Here is a 17933-nt window from a genome sequence, read left to right on the forward strand (position 1 = left end):
GATTAGAGAATGATTCTCTTGATTTATGTGCTTCACCTTAACACCCTCCCTCATAAAGCTCATTTCTCTACACACCATCCCCAATATAATTTGACAAGGGCTATAATATTAAGGAAGATCATGTTCCCAAACCCACCTCTCTTTAAACTAGCAAATCTTGTCCGAATACCAAATGTCATTCCCAAACAAACTTTCTCATCTTCCAATCCAAATCATGAACGATGCCTTTTAAATCTATATACTAGGAGAATTTTAATCGTGGCTTTAAAAGGACTCTATTGTTAGCAACATGAGTTTGTGTTGTCACTGATGCCAAACTTATTGTCATGGGAGATTATTGACAGTTATTATTGAAAAAAAATGTATGTTGCCGTGATAAAATATTCAATGTTTTCCTTGAAGCCCATTGTAATTTAGAAACGGCTAACACTCATAGCTATTCATTACCTTCAATGCCAGAATGACTAATGATAATAGAAATAAGCAAAAATGCAGGGTTTACTAAATGTCTCCATTGCCTCAAAATAGAAGTTACTATTCTCTATTGACACAAATTGCAATAAGTGCTTAAAGAAGCAACAATATACTAAAATATGATAGGATATACATTTTAATAGCATTTCACGTTCGATAATTAATAGGATGTCTTGAAATAGCATTTAAGAGGTTCAGTATCCCATGGGGTAGAATGCCCTTAAAAAGTTTCTCCCTATTAACATCCAATTAATTTGGAAATATATTCAATTCCATTGCTAGTGTTGTCTTACAAATTTTCTATTCAATGTCTACTGATGATCCACCTCTGCCCACTAGCTTTTTGAATTGTTCACTATTTCAGGTCCACCATTCTGCAATTTGCCCTTAGTATCATTGTGTTTTACAGTCCCATCCATCTCTCCTTTTATTTATCTGTGTGGCCCTTGGTTCCTCTCTCATCCACACACTCTTCATCATATTTCTGGCCACTCTTCTATTTTTACAACTGCATGAAAATAATCCAGTATCACACAGTGTATCACCAATCAAGCAACAAAAACATAAGAGATATACTCTTGTCTAAGTTGCATACTGAACACTTAACAAATATTCTCGAAACCTTGCCTTCCAGTTATCATCCAACCATCAGATATGATTTTCTTAATACCTTCAAAAACCTGTCAAGTTTTAGAAACAAAAAGTAATTAGTAATTACATTTGTGCTTCAGTAATCTAGCAAAACACAATGTGGAAATAATTAATTAGGAAATAAGAATGGAAGAAAGGAAAGTACTCTATGACCATCCACATACACAGCCCTCAAAGTGCCTACCATATTTCTTGACACATTATCTTCAGAACCATATAGACATTTAAACTGTATATTGAAGCAAACGTCTGATCAATAACCTGTGGTAAATCCTCCAGTGGCCCGATTCCTGCACTTCTATCTTCAGAGATCTAGATTATTATCAGATCTGTCAAATGTACCAATCCCCGTGTCAAAGGAAGAAGGATGTTGCTTGACAGAGCTTTTCCAGAACTAGTCTAGTCACCATTTCTTAAGTTACTATTCGGGAATTCATCTATCCACATCTAAAGCTTGTATAGTGCTTTCTTAAACTAACCCTATAGTCAAATCTTCCTAACAGTTCTTTCACCTCACGTAATTCCATATCAGAAAATTGTAATTTTCTCAAACAGTAAACCAGATAATATCTTAGCCACACATCTGGCTATTTTGTGTGTCAAATTAACTCACAAGTTGAAATATTTTGTGAGTCACATCGGCCTTCTTCAATCTCTATGGCTTTAAATTCCCTGCTACTGCAATTAAGATTTTCCTTCCGAACACCTGAATCATACAATGAACAGAAGTACATCAACAAGGTCTTAGCCAATTTCCTGTTAGCTAGAGATGATGACAGTGATTGCCTCACAAACCACAGATGCAGCCTATATAATATATGGTCTAAAACTTAGTTAGCAAAATGCAATATTAAATTGAAAAGGAAATTATTATTTCTAAACCAACTAGCATTGGCATGCATGAAAATACATACATTTTGTAGTTTATTGCAATCGATCACAAAAGTAAGTTGTAATCTCTACCTCTTCAAAATACTTAAATTCAGATTGTGCTGCCCACACCTCAAGGGATACATCTCGTTGAACTCCAGTCAGTGGATCCATTAATGATGGCGTGACAACCTTCCAGGCAATGAGAAGTTAGTTGCATTGAAGTTTTCATTCTTTTGATAAATTAAATCCAGCAAGCAAGGATCAAACACTTTTCTGAAACATATAATTAATATGAATGCTGTAACTCAACTTGCAGATACTCATGGAAAATATATTTAGCATTTTTTACATATTTAAAGTTTAAGGAAACTTCTACCAGACCATTGATCGAGATTCAAGACCCCTGGCTATACGATCTTTCCTTAAAACTTGGAAATTGTTTAAATCATATAGAACAGTCGGGTCCTTTCTAGCTAGGCCATACATATGTTTATTTCAAATCACAAAACATAGCTTCCTAATTCTGAAATGGCAAACTGAGGTTCACCAAGATAGTTGCAATTAGAACTGAACCCTCCAAACTTAAAAAATAGCCCAACTCACAAATAAACAAAGATAGATGTCACTCAACAAACACTTACAATTGTGTATGCTCCATTGTCATACATGACATCAACCTGCTGAACAGCACTGAAGTTACTACGCTCTAATGCAACCGCAATGCGAATGATCGCTGAAAGTGCTTTAACTTTCTTTTGTGCCTGTTCAGAATGAGAAAAAACAAAAGCATCCCAAGTAAAATCAGAAAAAATGCATATTAAAGAGACTTTCTCTGGCCTAATTGGCAGACAGACCTTTTTCTGAGTAAATACTTGAATAATAACAATAATATTGAACTTGTGATATAAAATTATGATTCAAATACTGGAAACAAATGATAAACAGAATCAGTTAGAAGTTTATTTTAAGACCACCTAGACATTTAAGCAAATGAACTAATCTAACAAGAAATCTCAACTTATGACACAAAGTTTAACACTATAGTCTATCCCGCTCCATCAAGGTCTGATTTTTCATCTTTACCATTTTCACCTGGCTTTGTGCCCCCCTAGACAGATTGTTGTGCAAGAAGTCCCTCACCTTGCTATTCTGCCCCCAGCCAATTCTATTGATATCCCTAGCCCCAATATGAAAAAATGCATTCAGTTCCCGGGTGCTGTTAAAATTGTGTCCCAACCTGGGTCTCCTGAAACCCCCTTGGTGACTGAGAATGATCTAAGGGACCCTAAATGCAAAGCCCCGCTCTTTAGCACCAGCAAGAAAAAAGGTAAAAAACCTACCCCCCTACCAAAAAGCCCAAATTGACTATTCAAGACGTTAGTAAGGAGGAAGCGAGGGAAGATTTGAGCAAGAATGAAAATACCCCTAGAAGGTCTTTTAGGCTAGCCACCCGCTCTACCAAGAAAGGAAAGCTAAAGAACCTTGTGGGTGTTAAGTATTGATCAGATTTGGATAATTCAAACTGCTTGTAGCATATGTCACCAATCTGCTGTGTGACCTTAGTATTCACCGAATATTATAAGCTACTGTAAGTAGATTTTGTGCTTATTATATACTTTACGATCTGCAAAATCTGATATGATCTGAAGGTTGTATTTTATCTACTAAAGTGTCATTTGAAGGATGCACTACACTTATCGATTTCGGTGTGTCCATCCTTCTCAATGTATGCAAGTTATATAAGTGGATGAGGGGTTACGTAGGGAAGAGATATGTCTTCCCACGTGGGAAGACACATCTCTTCCCTACGTACCTCTTCACCACAGCATGTTAACTACCATCAATTGCTTACCCGATCGGAAGGAGAGCAAACGTGGGAAGACACATCTCTTCCCTACATACCTCTTCACCACAGCATGTTAACTACCATCAATTGCTTACCCGATCGGAAGGAGAGCAATTTGTTAAGAATCGCTAATCAACCCGATAGCAAGAACGGTGTGACCGTTGGTTAAATGTAACGACTTAATCTTGTTTTATTCATTACTTATTAACGTATATACTAACGGTTAATCTATTAGTGTATATGTTAATATGCAATCAGATTAATACATCGGAATCATGAAATAGCACGACCGATGTTACAAAATTAACACTCCCTCTTAACTAGGGAGGACACACTTCATGTTAGAGAAAAAATCACAATTCATCCATTGATTGTGAAGAGTAGAGATATCACACCATAGTGATATTCAGAGATATGGTTCAATAATGAATATCAAGTGTCATGATACTCACCATAACTCATAGTTATCAAGTAAGGTATGTGCACTGGCATCAAGTCACGTGATGCCTACCATACTGATAATGATTTCATTCCATGTCCATAATATTCACCGTGAAGATCTCTATCATAATTATGGTTTATTTAATGATATCATCCAACAGATATCTACCATAATGTCTAAGAGATATATATACTATCATGACATGTCCACAGATATCAAGTCACATGATATCCATCAAGATAGATAAATTGATAATTGTAAAATCGTCACCTTACAATATCAATTTGAAACAAGTGTTCATTATTGAAAAGTCGTCACCCTTCAATAATGTTCACAGAAAGCCCATGAAGTCATGGAGTCACACACAAGACAAATAAAAGAGTTCACACATTAAACATCTTTAAATAAATTAGTATATCAAAATAAATGAGACTCTCTCTCAAAATTACATAACATTTTCAACCATACCAAGTTTATCTCTAAAGTGTTCAATCTTGATTCTGGAGAGAGGCTTGGTAAGAATGTCTACAATCTGATCACCTATACTAATATAATTCAGTCACATCACATTCCTTTCCACCATATCTCGAACATAGTGATAAGGAATCTCAATATGTTTAGACCTGTCATGAAATACTAGATTCATTGAAAGCTTGATGCAACTCTGATTGTCACAATAGATGACAGTAGGATTTAAGGGCTGACCAAACAGTCCTACAAGCAATTTCCAGAGCCATACAGCTTCTCTTGCTCCCATGGAGGTTGCGATGTATTCAGCTTCTGTAGAACTCTGAGCAACTGAAGACCGTTTTCTACATATCCATGTTCCTAAACTGAAGCGAGATCATCCCTGTTCCTAAACTGAAGCAACATCCTAATGTGCTTTTCCTGTCAACTATGCTTCCAGCCCAATCAGAATCAGTGAATCCATGCAGGTCAAGGTCTACATGTTTATATTTCAGACCAAAGCCAATAGTTCCTCGAAGATATCTCAAAATATGCTTTGCAGCAACAAGATGTATTTCCCTAGGTTCACACATGAACTGACTTAGTGCATTAACAGCATAGCATATATCAGGTCTTGTGTTTACCAAATACATCAGAGATCCAATAATCTGTTTGTAGAGGGTAGGATCTGCAAACTCCGATTCTGCAGTTGTTTCCTTTAGCTTGAGTAGATTTGTCTCCATAAGTGTGGTCATGGATCTACAATCCATCATTCTAAATCTCTTGAGTATATCAATGGTGTATTTTCCTTGATTAAGGATTATACCATCTGCCTACTGCCAAACTTCCAATCCAAGGAAGTAGTGAAGAATTCCAAAATCTTTCATATCAAACTCAGAGGCTAATTCTTTCTTACATTGAGAAATACAATTATCCTCTCCTGTGATTAGTAGATCATCAACATAAAGAATATGGATTAATAATTCACCATTGATTACCTTGTAGTAGAGATTTGCATTGCTTCATTCTTGGAAAACCCTAATTCCAAGAGATAGTGATCAATTCTTTCATACCATGCTCTGGGGGCTTGTTTCAGTCCATATAGAGCTTTCTTTAATCTGCAGACATGTGATTCAGCCTTATGAATCACAAAACCTTCAGGTTGCTCCAAATAAACTTCTTCTTCAATCTTACCATTCAGAAAAGCAGTCTTGGCGTCCATTTGATGGACTTTCCATCCTTTAGATGCTGCAATAGCCAAAACTGCTCGGACAGAAGTGTATCTGGCAACAGGAGCAAATGTCTCTTCATAGTCAATAACTTCTTTCTGAGAGAAACCTCTAGCAACAAACCTTGCTTTGTGCTTCTCAATGCTGCCATCTGCTACATGTTTGATTTTGAAGAGAGTCATTTAGAAGATACCACAGATTTGCCTTTAGGCCTAGGCACAATATCCCAGACATCATTTTTCATAATTGACTGATACTCTTCAGACATAGCATCTTTCCAAACTTGATGCTTGAGCACATCTCCAACACAGGAAGGTTCCGCATCAATGATCTCACTCATCAAGGCAGTATAGCTGGAAAATAGATTAAGTCTCTTACTTTCTCTGAAAGTCCCCTTTGGAGCAGCATAATTTTCAGCTTCTTGAAGCATCTTTTTAGCCCAAAGTGGTCTCTTCCTAGTTTCGGGATAATGTTCTTCTAAGGGTAAGCTTTGAACTTCATGCTCAGCGTTTTCAGGGGTCTCCCTATGAATCTCAGGGGTGAAATCCTCATCCAAGCTTGTAGGAGGATCTTGGTGTTCTAATTCATTAGAGCTTTTGGATCTCCTGAATGCTATGTCTTCCTCAAAGATGACATCTCCACTTAGTTCAATTTGCCTATGACCAGATATGTATACTCTGTAAGCTTTAGAGGTTTCACTGTACCCAACAAATACTCCTTTCTTTCTAGAAGGTTCTAACTTTGACCTCTTTTCTTTGGGGACATGAATATAGACTGGACACCCGAAGATCCAGAGATAACTTATGTCAGGTTTGTTACTAGTAAAGGCTTCTTCAGGGGTTTTATTATCAAGAAGAGAATGAGGACATCTATTTTGAATGTACACGGTTGTCCTAGATGCTTCAGCCCAAAATGAGGTTTCTATGTTTTGGTCAAACAACATAGCCCTAGCAGCTTCTACTATAGTCCTATTCTTTCTTTCAGCTACCCCATTTGTTGTGGGTTATAAGGTACAATTAACTCCCTCTTAATCCCAGCATTTATACAAGAATCTTTAAACATATTAGAAGCGTATCCCCCCCAATCGTCTGTTCTGAAGGTTATGATTTTCTTACCTGTCATATTTTCTGCAAGAGCTTTGAATTCCTTAAATTTAGAAAGGATTTCTTCAGACTCTTTGTACCTCAGAAAATATATCCAGGTCTTCCTAGAATAATCATCTACAAATATTACATAATATAAAAATCCCCCTGAGGGTACAGACATGGGTCCACATAAATCAGAATGAACTAAATCTAATACATTTTTGGATTTACTGTTGCTAGAATTAAAAGACCCTTTAGTATTCTTTCCCAAGGCACACCCTTTGCAAGCTCCTTCAGAATTATGACTTAGCTTGGGTAAGTCAATCACCATCTTCTCTATCTTAGGTAGGGCATGGAAATGAAGGTGCCCTAATCTTTTGTGCCAAAGTTCATTCGAATCTAGAGTCTCATGAATCAAGGCTAGAGTTGGAGTGGTGCAAAGTCTGTAGAGGCTCCCCTGTCTTACTCCAATGGTATGGGCTTTCTTGATGGTGGAGTTCTTTGGCCAAGCAAATACCTTTCCTTCCATAAAGGTTAATATGTAACCCTTATCTTCAAGTGCAGAAACTGAGACAAGGTTTCTCTTTATACCAAGTACAAACAGAACTCCAGTTAGCTGTAGGGATATGCTTGACTTTAGGTTGATATTGCAGGTTCCTATTCCCATAACTAGATAATTTGAGTCATCACCAATTGTAACTTCTTCATTTGAATTTTCCACAAGTGTATCTAGGTGCTCACGAAAACCAGTGATGTGTCGAGATGCTCCACTGTCAATCACCCATGTGTTGGAACTGGAGGTGACTTGACTAGAGAGGGCTGAATAGAAAACTAGCTTCTCGGAATCACTCTCTTTCTTAATTTCTACCATTGAAGCTTGTTGCTTGATCCTGTCTGAGCACTTCATTGCATAGTGCCCATATTGGTCACATCTGAAACATTGTACTTCAGAGATGTCTCTTTTCTTCTTTGAAGACCTCTTTCCATTTGAGTTGTTGTCCCTCTTTCTCTTAAAGTTCTTCTTCTTTCCTTTCTTGTGGGAATTAGAGTTTAGAACTTGAATGTCTTCATTACCATTGTTTTGTTTTGTTTTATTCCTCTTGTGACAAGCCGAGATTCCTCTTGAATGCAATTGGTTTTCAATCCATCAAACTTAGGAAATTTAGAACGAGCACTGATTCCTTGAATGAACGATTCCCATGACGTAGGAAGTCCATTTAGGGCCATCATAGCAAGTTCTTTGTTGTCTACTAGATGTCCAATAGTGGATAGTTGATCCCTAAGCTCAGTGATTCTCAAGAAATAGGATGTAACTGTTTCTCCTTTATTCATCTTTATATGGTGTAGTTGATTCTTTTGGGTGAGAGCCCTGCTAGTGTTGTTGATTTCATAAATGTCAACTAGTGCTTTGAACATCTGAAAGGCCGTCTCATATTTAGAGATCACTAGCACAATGTGGTCTCTCACTGAATCCACAATTATCTTAAGAGCCTTCTCACTGTCCTTGCTCCACCCATATTTCGAAGAGCACAATTGACCTCACCGAGGATATGATGCTTGATGAAATGGAGATGAACAAACCTAAAGCAGAAGGGACCTATAACTCCCAGCTGGAAGGGACCTATTTTGGATGTAAAACGAATGTAAATGAGTTGAAGGTTAAAGCCATGTTCTTAGAACTCGAGAGGAAATTGGGGAGTGTTTCTCGACTCAGCCTGAGGATTATCCATATTTCTGCCACCTTGTGTTTGATGTAGAAGAAGATATTGGGAGTTGGCGAGGAAGAGGAAGGAAATTACAAGGAACTGTTCAATTTCCTTACTGAAGACTGGTCCAATGTCCTTCACTAGGCTGGTTGCAAATTTAGAGATGGCAGCTAGGAATTATATTAGTTTATTTTTTATTGTTGATGTTGTTAGTGATGTTTCTGGCAGCAAAAGGCCCTATGTTAAGACTTCTACTTATATTGATACTACTTACGCTTATGGCCATAGGTGGTCTGTTATTAAGACTTTATGAAGATAGACAGATCGTTGGACAAAGGTTCCAGAGATATTAGCTCTTATTATATGTCATTGATGGTTATTTTTCTGTGTTGCATGGGTACTCGTACCCAACCCCCTAGAACGCGTACCAGAGACTGGTACACGTCTCCCATACCGGAGCCTGTCAGGAGACGTCTCTACACATAGGAGACTCCACGTCAACGAACCCTCCCGTCTCCACCCTAAATAACACGTGTAAAAGTCAAAAAGTTTGACGCGATGCATGGGCGAAAGCAAAAACCACCGACGTGAGCCGCCCCATTTTCAGACATTTGTATGACATTTTGAATTGACTCATTTCACATTTGTGTACTTAAACTTCAAAGTGAATGTTAATTCTTGTTTTGAAAGTTCAATGCCATTATATTTTCAGATTTTCTATAAATTATTAAATTATATTTTAAAAAAAATTGACGTCTCCAAGTACCCCTTTCTCCTTTTTTGAAAAAATAGCCGTACCGGTACCGGTACCAATCTCCAACGTCTCCGAGTACCCCCGTACCCATGCAACCTTGTTATTTTTTTATATTAGCTGGTTGTTAATGTGCTACTACTGCTCTTAGTGTTAACTTTAAGTTTAAGCCCGTTGGGCTGTTGTTTATAGGGACGGCACAGTTGTTTTGCTGTTTTTAATATCAAAAACACTGTAGTCTATAATATAGTAGAAATGTTGACAATTTAAAATGTTGATTAAAAACAAAAAGCATTCTTCTGCAAGAAAAGATCTATATATCTATTTCAAACTGCCAAAAGAGAAATTATTTTGATTTGTGCCAATATAAAAAATCACACCCACCATCACAACCTTAAACTAAAACTTGTGCAACAATCAAAATTATAGATGACAAACTAGAAGCACGTATCTCGCAGCCTGTTGTGCCTCAAAGAAAGTAAAACAATGCTAAAGAAAAATATTTTAGTTTTATAATTGGCACCATAGAAAATTTAATATATTAAATATAATTGTAGTTACCAGAATACATGAACTGGAGTGTGACTACTAGCACACCATTTTCAAAAATTCAACCATGCAATACATGGAATTGCAAAAAATATAATTTCAGTTACCTTGCTAACACCCCCATACTCACATTCAATTTCTTCTACAGAGCCCAGACAATTTATTTTGCATCAGAATCACCCAGGGGAAAATTCAAAATTATTCAGACGGATGTGTTTCCCACCCCAAATACGTAAGTCAATTTTGAGCACATTTTTTTCTATTCTAGGAATTAAACCCGTAAATAACACCTACTAAAACTAAGAACATAGTAAAATTCATTAAATATTTTTACTTTTGCATTGAAAATTTACGCCGTAATATCTAGTCATCAATAGGATGACAATGAATTTGTTGCTTAAAAACGGTTACATAGATACAAGAATCCAATGTAGATGAAGATCATATTAGATAACAAGTTCTCTTAATGAGCTGTAAATTTAAATAGATCCAGTGCAATGAAATAATAATATTTAAATGATCTACACATGTATGCAGTGATATATGGACTAGAAAGTATTACTGAATTGCAGGTATGATTTCAAAACTGTCAGACCTCTTGAAATATCATTGTGTTTTCATTTGGTCATATTGAAAGTCAATGGATTCAAAACTTTCAGGTATTTGGTAGTATAAAATAGTTCATTCACTCTGCAATATGCTCACATAAAAGGAGAGTATTAATGTTCAATAAAATTCCATTGTGACAATGTCACTGTAGTATACAATTTTTAAAACTACAAATATTGCAAAAATAGGAAAACAAAGGAGCTTTTTTTTAATGTCTCACATATTCCTTAGCTGAATGAATCACCAAGGAATTGAAATTCCAAGCTTTGGAGTTTGCAGTGCTGTGTGTGTACTTTCTTGCACTTTTGCAATTGCTCTGCTTCCTAAAAGTTCACAAATTGGTACAACTAATGGATTGAAAGCCTTTATGCTAGCATCTATATAAACAAGACAGCGAAGGTCAAGGAAACCTACAACTGAGGAAAACTGTATAGCTCATAAATCCATCCTCTTTTTGCTCTCTTGATCATCAGTTATTTAAGCAGCATGTTGTGCATAGCACATGTGCCAATCTATTATTAAACCTAGAAACAACCCTTGAATAGACTATAGCAACCTGTTGATGTGGTTTTTATGCACATGCGAACACAGAATAAAATACCAAGGTATCTTATCCTCTCTTGAACAAAGTCTCTCATATGCTATGCTTCGCGATCAAATGAGACAACTCCAAGGTTACGAAATGTCAGGTCTTGACGTGTGGATAAGTTCAATGGTTTGATGTGATAATGCTGGAATCACAAGGGGACTTACGTTGTACATGAATGCTCAATCTTATCATGGATCAGGATAAGTATGCCGATAACTTAGGATTTATCAATATGGCTCTGGATTTACTTCTTACTAAAAAAGGGGGAAAAAGGATAGGGTTCAGGAAATCTATTCTAAAACCAGGAATGTAGGAAATGGTGAATGGATTTAGTGGAATCAAACCAAGCAAGGTCTCACAATCAGGTATTGACACAAGCTTAGTGCAATCATCTAAGGTATACTTAATGATTTTCAGACTATTACCATCAAACGTAGACACCATCCAAGTTGATGCTTGTCAACGGACGCATAATAGTTGAAGTTATGCTTACTCAAACTCCAGTTGACCACACAAGGCGCACTTACCAGCGGCAAGAGGCTAGTGGTATGGATTAAGGATTCCACACAAATAAATTCAACAAATATTCCACTCAATCTAACATACATGAAAATAAATTCTAATCTAACTTGGAGGAATTGAGAACCATGAATGCAAATACAACATTTGAAGAGCAAAATCACCAACAATTGAACAATGATTAGGATTCAAATAGTTGTAGCATATACCAAAACTTCTACAAAAACTCTCCCTTACAAATGAGAGACAAGGAGGCATATATAGAGTCCCTTACAAAATGGATGGCCCAGATTGATCTAAGATCAATGGCCAAGATTACAAGATAAAACCCTAATTAGGGTTTGTACAACCACCATTACATTGGCCAATAAGAAACGAGGGTAGGTAAGATAAAATAATATTTGATGTAGCGCCATGTGTCACCTATTCCCTCCTTGAATGAATGTTGACTTGGCACCCTTTGATTGAACGGATGGTGACTAGGATGCCACCTCAGCTTACGTTGCACACTTAATCAATTTGCCTTGTACATTCTTCATCTTCACAATGTTTGGAATCCTTTGTGATACTTTGCATTCCATCCTTATGTTAAGGAATTCCATGAATTGTTCCCTCCTTATGTTTGGAAAATTTCCCAATCTTGGAATCCTAAAATATTTCCTTCCTTGACGCACTTTGATATTGAAATTCCTTGATGTAGTTATGGATTTCTTGATGTAAAATCCTTTGTGTTCATTTCTTGAACTTGCTTTCCTTCATTTGTTCACCATCAAAGTGAAGTCTTCTTCATGATTGATCTAGTCCTCATCTTCACCTTCTGGAACCTCTATCCGGAAATCCCTATCCAATCTTTGAAGTATTGATCTTCCTTATCCTCATTGCGTGCATCCTCCTTCACTTCAAGCCTTGATCATCGTACTTCCTTTCCTCATAACAGTCCTGCAAAACAAATAAGCATTGAATCAAACACTGGTATGATAAACTTAACTTCAACCTTGGTGGGAAATTCATCTGCATATGGACTGATCATTCCTCCAAACCATCCGTATTATCCTTGTCCATTCTTCACTTGGTGGAAATTTGATGCCTATCTGGACAACTTCCTTCCTTTCTAATTCCACCCTACAGTGTGTTGATAATTCCACCCTACAGTGTGTTGACGTGTATTTTGTACACGACCAAACACAGAATAAAATACCCAAATGGTACCTTATCCTCTCTTGAATAAAGCCTCTGAATGCTGAAGATATCGCGAAAAGGATCAATCAGGGTGACTTCAAGGTTCTTCGTTGTAGGATCTCTACGTGTGGATAAGCACCAGTGGTCGTTGTAAATGCTGTTTCTTCAAGGGGTCTTACGCACTTTCTAAGAAAGCTGGTCCGTGTTGCTCTCGTTTGACTGAAGGAACAGGATTTTCCTAATACTAACAAATTCCAAAAAAGATCAAAAGATGGGGGTTTCAAGAGATGAATTCTAATCTAATCCTAAGAATGACTCAATGTAGGCTAGACTTGGTAAGATTCTACCAATTTCAGTATTGCCAAGGAGTTACAACTCTACAGGAATTGATGTGATCTTCTAAGGTGATTAGTGATTTTCAAATCATCAAGGACTATAGATACTATCATAAAGATACATATCAATATTTCGATAATGATTGAATGTTCAAGCAATCTCAATATCTCTAGTTGACCACACAAGGCATCCTTACAATCAGTAAGAAGCTAGTGGTTTGGATATGAATCTCACCAAAGATCAAGCACAACACTTAGTCCTTCAAACTTAAATACTACTTCGACTGAGAATGATTCAAGAAGATAAACAACCATGAAGATAGCCACAAGTATTGCAATAAAACACCATAACTTCAATATTTTATTGGTCTCAAAGCCAAATGGACAACAATTGTTCAAAATTCTTTCTTCACCACTCAATCTTACTACACAATAACTTTTTTCTCTCTAAGCTCTAACTATTTCTAATCTCTCTTTTCTAATCTTCTTCTAATGACAAAATGAAAATGAGTGAGGGTATATATAGCATCCTCAATTACAATGAACGGCCCAGATTGAAAGAAGATCAATGGCTGAGATTTTGACACCTAAACCCTAATTAGGGTTTGTTACAAAAAGTCCCCCTTTTAGATGAACATTATTAAATGCATAGCCAAATATTTTATTGGCACAAAAGTCGAGGAAACATAGACCAATAGGACTTAAGCTGCCACATCATCCTATAACAACCTTTCTTCTAGAACTTTGTTCCCTTTCCTATGCTCTTTCTTAGCATATCCAACGAATCTGGACACAATTCCTTCAATCTCAGCAATGGGAATCTCAAGAAGATTCTTCATTCGTTCTTACAAGTGAATGACCTAATCAAAAGCCGTGAGAAGAGTTGTTTCCTATCCGGGTTCGAGTTCTTTGAACTTCTCAATCAGGAGCATGGTAGTGAACATCAAATCTCGTTGCCCATCTGTGATGACATTTTCCTCTTTGCAAAAGATGACCTTGACTCTATCCTCCAACTCTTGGATGTCCACATCTGTCTCAATCTCGATCCGCCTGCCAAGAATGGTACACAATACTTCAAACACCTTATCTTGAATTGGATGGATGATACCTTCAACTTGACTGCATTTGGTGCTGATGTCTTCAAAAAGGACCTCTTTCATCTGGAGCAAAGCTGACCACTGTAGGAGGTTATGAGTGCCTCCATCCATTATCTTTTCTTGTGCCAAGATCCGTCTTGGTGTTTGCCTTATTACTTGCAGGATAGGAATGATAACATCTCTAGTGTGAGCGAAAGCGGCTACAGTTATCAATAGATTATGGATAATCTCAAGGACCTGGATAGCTTGATGAATTGTCTTCATCATTCTTGTTGCAAATTCAACGGCTACCGTGTGGGATTTATCAATCCAAGAGCTCATAAGCTGAACCAAGCTTTTGAGCCTTTCTGCCTCGCCAACTGATTCAAGAGGAAGTGCTTGTAAAGGAGATACTGCTGGATCCTGACGTCTCAAGGGCTGATTGAGATGACTAAAATAGCCTCTCAAAGCACCGACCTCTCTTTCAAGCTTCCTATTCTTCTCCATTTCTTCCTTAAGTTTGTCTTTAAGTGCTTCGAATGAATCGGTTGCTTCTTCCATTGCCTGTTCAGTAGTGAGTGGACCAAGCTCAAATGTTTCCAAGTCATACTCCTCTGCAAGAATTTCACCTTCATACTTGTCTACTACTGGTGTAGCTATTTGCAATTTCCTGGATCCTGTTTCATCCCTTATCACCTTGGACATCTTTGTGGCCTTCTTCTTTTCCGTTATCTCTTGAGAATTTCCTATAAGGCTTTCTAAATCAATTACATCTTCTTCCTCTTCCATCACAATCACCCTTGTCAGTCTCTCTTTTAACCAATCCGGGATGGCGGATCTTGTTTCTCTAACTTGTATTTCTTTAGGCAGTGGTTCATCTTCTCGAAGAGGAGATGTCGCTTCATCATCATTTCTCTGATCTTCCTGTAGCTCATCAATTCGGGAAGATTGACTTGATGAATGTTGAGGTGTATGTCCCTTCTCTGGCTTATCATTTTGCACCATGGATTCCATAGATTCATCAACCTCAGGTACCATCTTCTCTTGACCTTCAACTTGACTTGCCTTCTTTTCATGTCGAGAAGATGTGCTTGATGGGCGATCTCGATTGGCCTCTTGCTTCTTCTTGGAAGATTCTCTTTTCTCAGGTCTTTCTTTCCTCTTTGCGCCTCTAGGATGAGAAGTGTCCTCACTCACGCTTGCTTCTCCTTCTTCTGGTCTTGCCTCCAAAGTAAAAGTCATCAATACGTTCTGCTCTCTCAACTTCTGATGTTGTACATGTAATGTCCCCACTCTAGCAGATTGACCAAGTATATGTGCGTTAGCCTAGCTCTACATGGTCCCGAGGGCTAACGAAGGGTTTAAAGGGATCCTGGAGTGTTTTGGCCTAGTCATTTCCAGTTTGGGCCAAAACGAAGTTGATTTACTTAGTTTCAGGCATACTTACTATTTTTAGTAAGTCAGCAGGACACAACGGGGGCTAGTTTTGGTGATTGGATTTGATACTCCTTGGCGAGAGCTTTCCGACGAGCTATCACTCACACTATTCGGAGTCCGATTGCTAATATATTTTAATGCCTGAAGTTTTATTAAAGTAACATTTAATTTAATTGTAAAATATTAAAGTGTAATATTTATTTTATGGAGATATGTGTAAATCAAAGGGGCAACCAAGGGAGACATAAGTGAATATTTTAATATGTTTTATATTGAACATGTTTTATCCCACATTGCTTGGGTGAGTTGGGTCGCCCCTTGGAGAAAGAATAAAAGGGAGCTTTTGTGGCTTCATTGGGGGTGTGGAATATGAGAAGAATTTGGTGTGTGAGTTGCAGATCCGTTCTTGGCATTAGAGGACGTCTATCCTCTCTTGTGACATTCTAGACGTCATTCCCTTGGGGTTTGGCCTTTGGAATCCTTTGCTATCAGCTTCATTTACAGGTAGATTGGGTGCTTTTCCAGCTACAAGCAGCAGCATTATTTGGTTGCATTTCCAGCTACAGGCCGCGACACTATTCACGCGGGTACTAGTCACGTGACACTATTCACGCGGGTACTATTCACGCAACACTATTCACGCGGGTACTATTCATGCAGCACTATTCACGCGGCACTATTCACCTGGCACTATTCATGCAGCACTATTCATGTTACTGTAGCAGCAGAATTAGAAACTTTGGTTGGAACATTATGTCAAAATGCTGGAGTATTTAGTGAGTTGAAAATAACCTGCTATGTATTTGATTTTTGTTAATTCTGGAAATAATATTATAACAGCAGTAGTTCAATTTCCAGCTTGCCTATTATTGTAAATTCTTTTTAGTTCATGTTATGTGGTTTCATACCTATGCAAAGACTTAAAAACAAAAAAAAACATTGAAACATTAAACGGAGGAATAAGTAGTTGGCTGCAAACTGTTTGACTAAATTCCTATCAGCAGTGGGGTTAGTTTTTGGGCATTCTAGGGTGCCCACTACAGTGGTATCAGAGCAGAAGATTCTGCCATCTTGTGGGAAACTTTCACCAAAACATATTGCAGAAACAAAACAGGTCCAGAATGTATGATTGAGCATGCGACAGGGGCATTATAATTTTCGCAATACCAGGGTCTGACAAAATAGAAATCCGGATAGTCAGAGTGAGCAGTCTAGTTCATCCGTGCAGGTGGACATAGAATCCAGTCATACAGACATAGAGGAAATATTCTTCGATCAGGACAGCAGTATGGGTGACCGAGATGAGAGGAATATCGTTCCAGATCAGGGGGAGGTAATGTTCAGACAATTGCTGGGTACGTTAGAGCAAGGGCAGCGTATGCAGCAGGAGCAGAATAGGCGAATGGACATGATGTTGCAGCTTATGGCTAGACAGATGGGCGTTAATATTAATCCAGGTGAGGCCAACAATGGAAACAATAACAATGGGGGAAACAATAACAATAGGGGCAATGATAATAATGGAGGCCGAGGCAACAACAATGGCCCTGAGAATAACATTAATGGTAATAATGGACATGGCAACAATGGAATTGAGGCGGATAACTTTAGACACATTGCACACCCAGCTCGAACAGCGAGCTCGAGACCTCTTCTACCCACCTTTCCACCTAGGGATCCGGTTCAACCAGTGAATGAACTGCAGATTACTGAGTTACAGGGTCAATTCAGGAGGGACTGGGAGGCCAATGGACCCGAGTTTCAGGCAGATATTTCCCTCAAAGATTATATGGACTTGAGGATGAGACATATGCCTAGAGCAGGAGGGAGGAATCAGAATTTTGAGCTGAGGAAGAAAGTTGGAAAACTTTCCTTGCCTTATTATGATGCTTCAGGGAAGATGACTGCACGAGCTTGGGTGCAGAAGGTAGATACATACTTGCAGCTAAATCCTATGCCTGAGGATGAGGCTATCAAGTATGCGGCTATGCATTTGGACGGCGTTGCGCATGAATGGTGGCATCATGGCATGGTGACTCTGGGGCATAATCAGATTACATCCTATGAGGAATTCACAGAAAGATTGATTGAGAGATTTGACACTAGGGATCCCGAGTTACATTTCAAGGAGCTAGC

General features: G+C 37.9%; 1 protein-coding gene across 11 annotated transcripts in view; it reads right to left on the reverse strand.

Moving 5' to 3' along the window:
- Positions 1-567: 567 nt before the first annotated feature.
- Positions 568-17933, reverse strand: part of LOC131073246 (uncharacterized) — a 72865-nt gene continuing 55499 nt past the window's right edge. The window contains exons 6-11 of one of the 11 annotated variants that reach the window (XR_009112852.2): positions 2640-2759; positions 2089-2187; positions 1739-1831; positions 1387-1454; positions 1102-1154; positions 568-982 (exon numbers count right to left, since the gene is read on the reverse strand). Coding sequence is in view for 1 of the 11 variants with exons in the window: in XM_058009650.2 (XP_057865633.1) it covers positions 1781-1831; positions 2089-2187; positions 2640-2759 (270 nt within the window). In the remaining 10 variants the exon portion in view is untranslated. Of the gene's footprint in view, positions 1155-1270; positions 1832-2039; positions 2188-2639; positions 2760-17933 lie in introns of all 11 variants that reach the window. The other 10 variants (XR_009112854.2, XR_009112855.2, XR_009112847.2 and 7 more) reach the window with 10 other exon arrangements.

Source organism: Cryptomeria japonica, chromosome 2 (assembly GCF_030272615.1).
Source record: "Cryptomeria japonica chromosome 2, Sugi_1.0, whole genome shotgun sequence".
NCBI classification, from domain to species: Eukaryota; Viridiplantae; Streptophyta; class Pinopsida; order Cupressales; family Cupressaceae; genus Cryptomeria; species Cryptomeria japonica.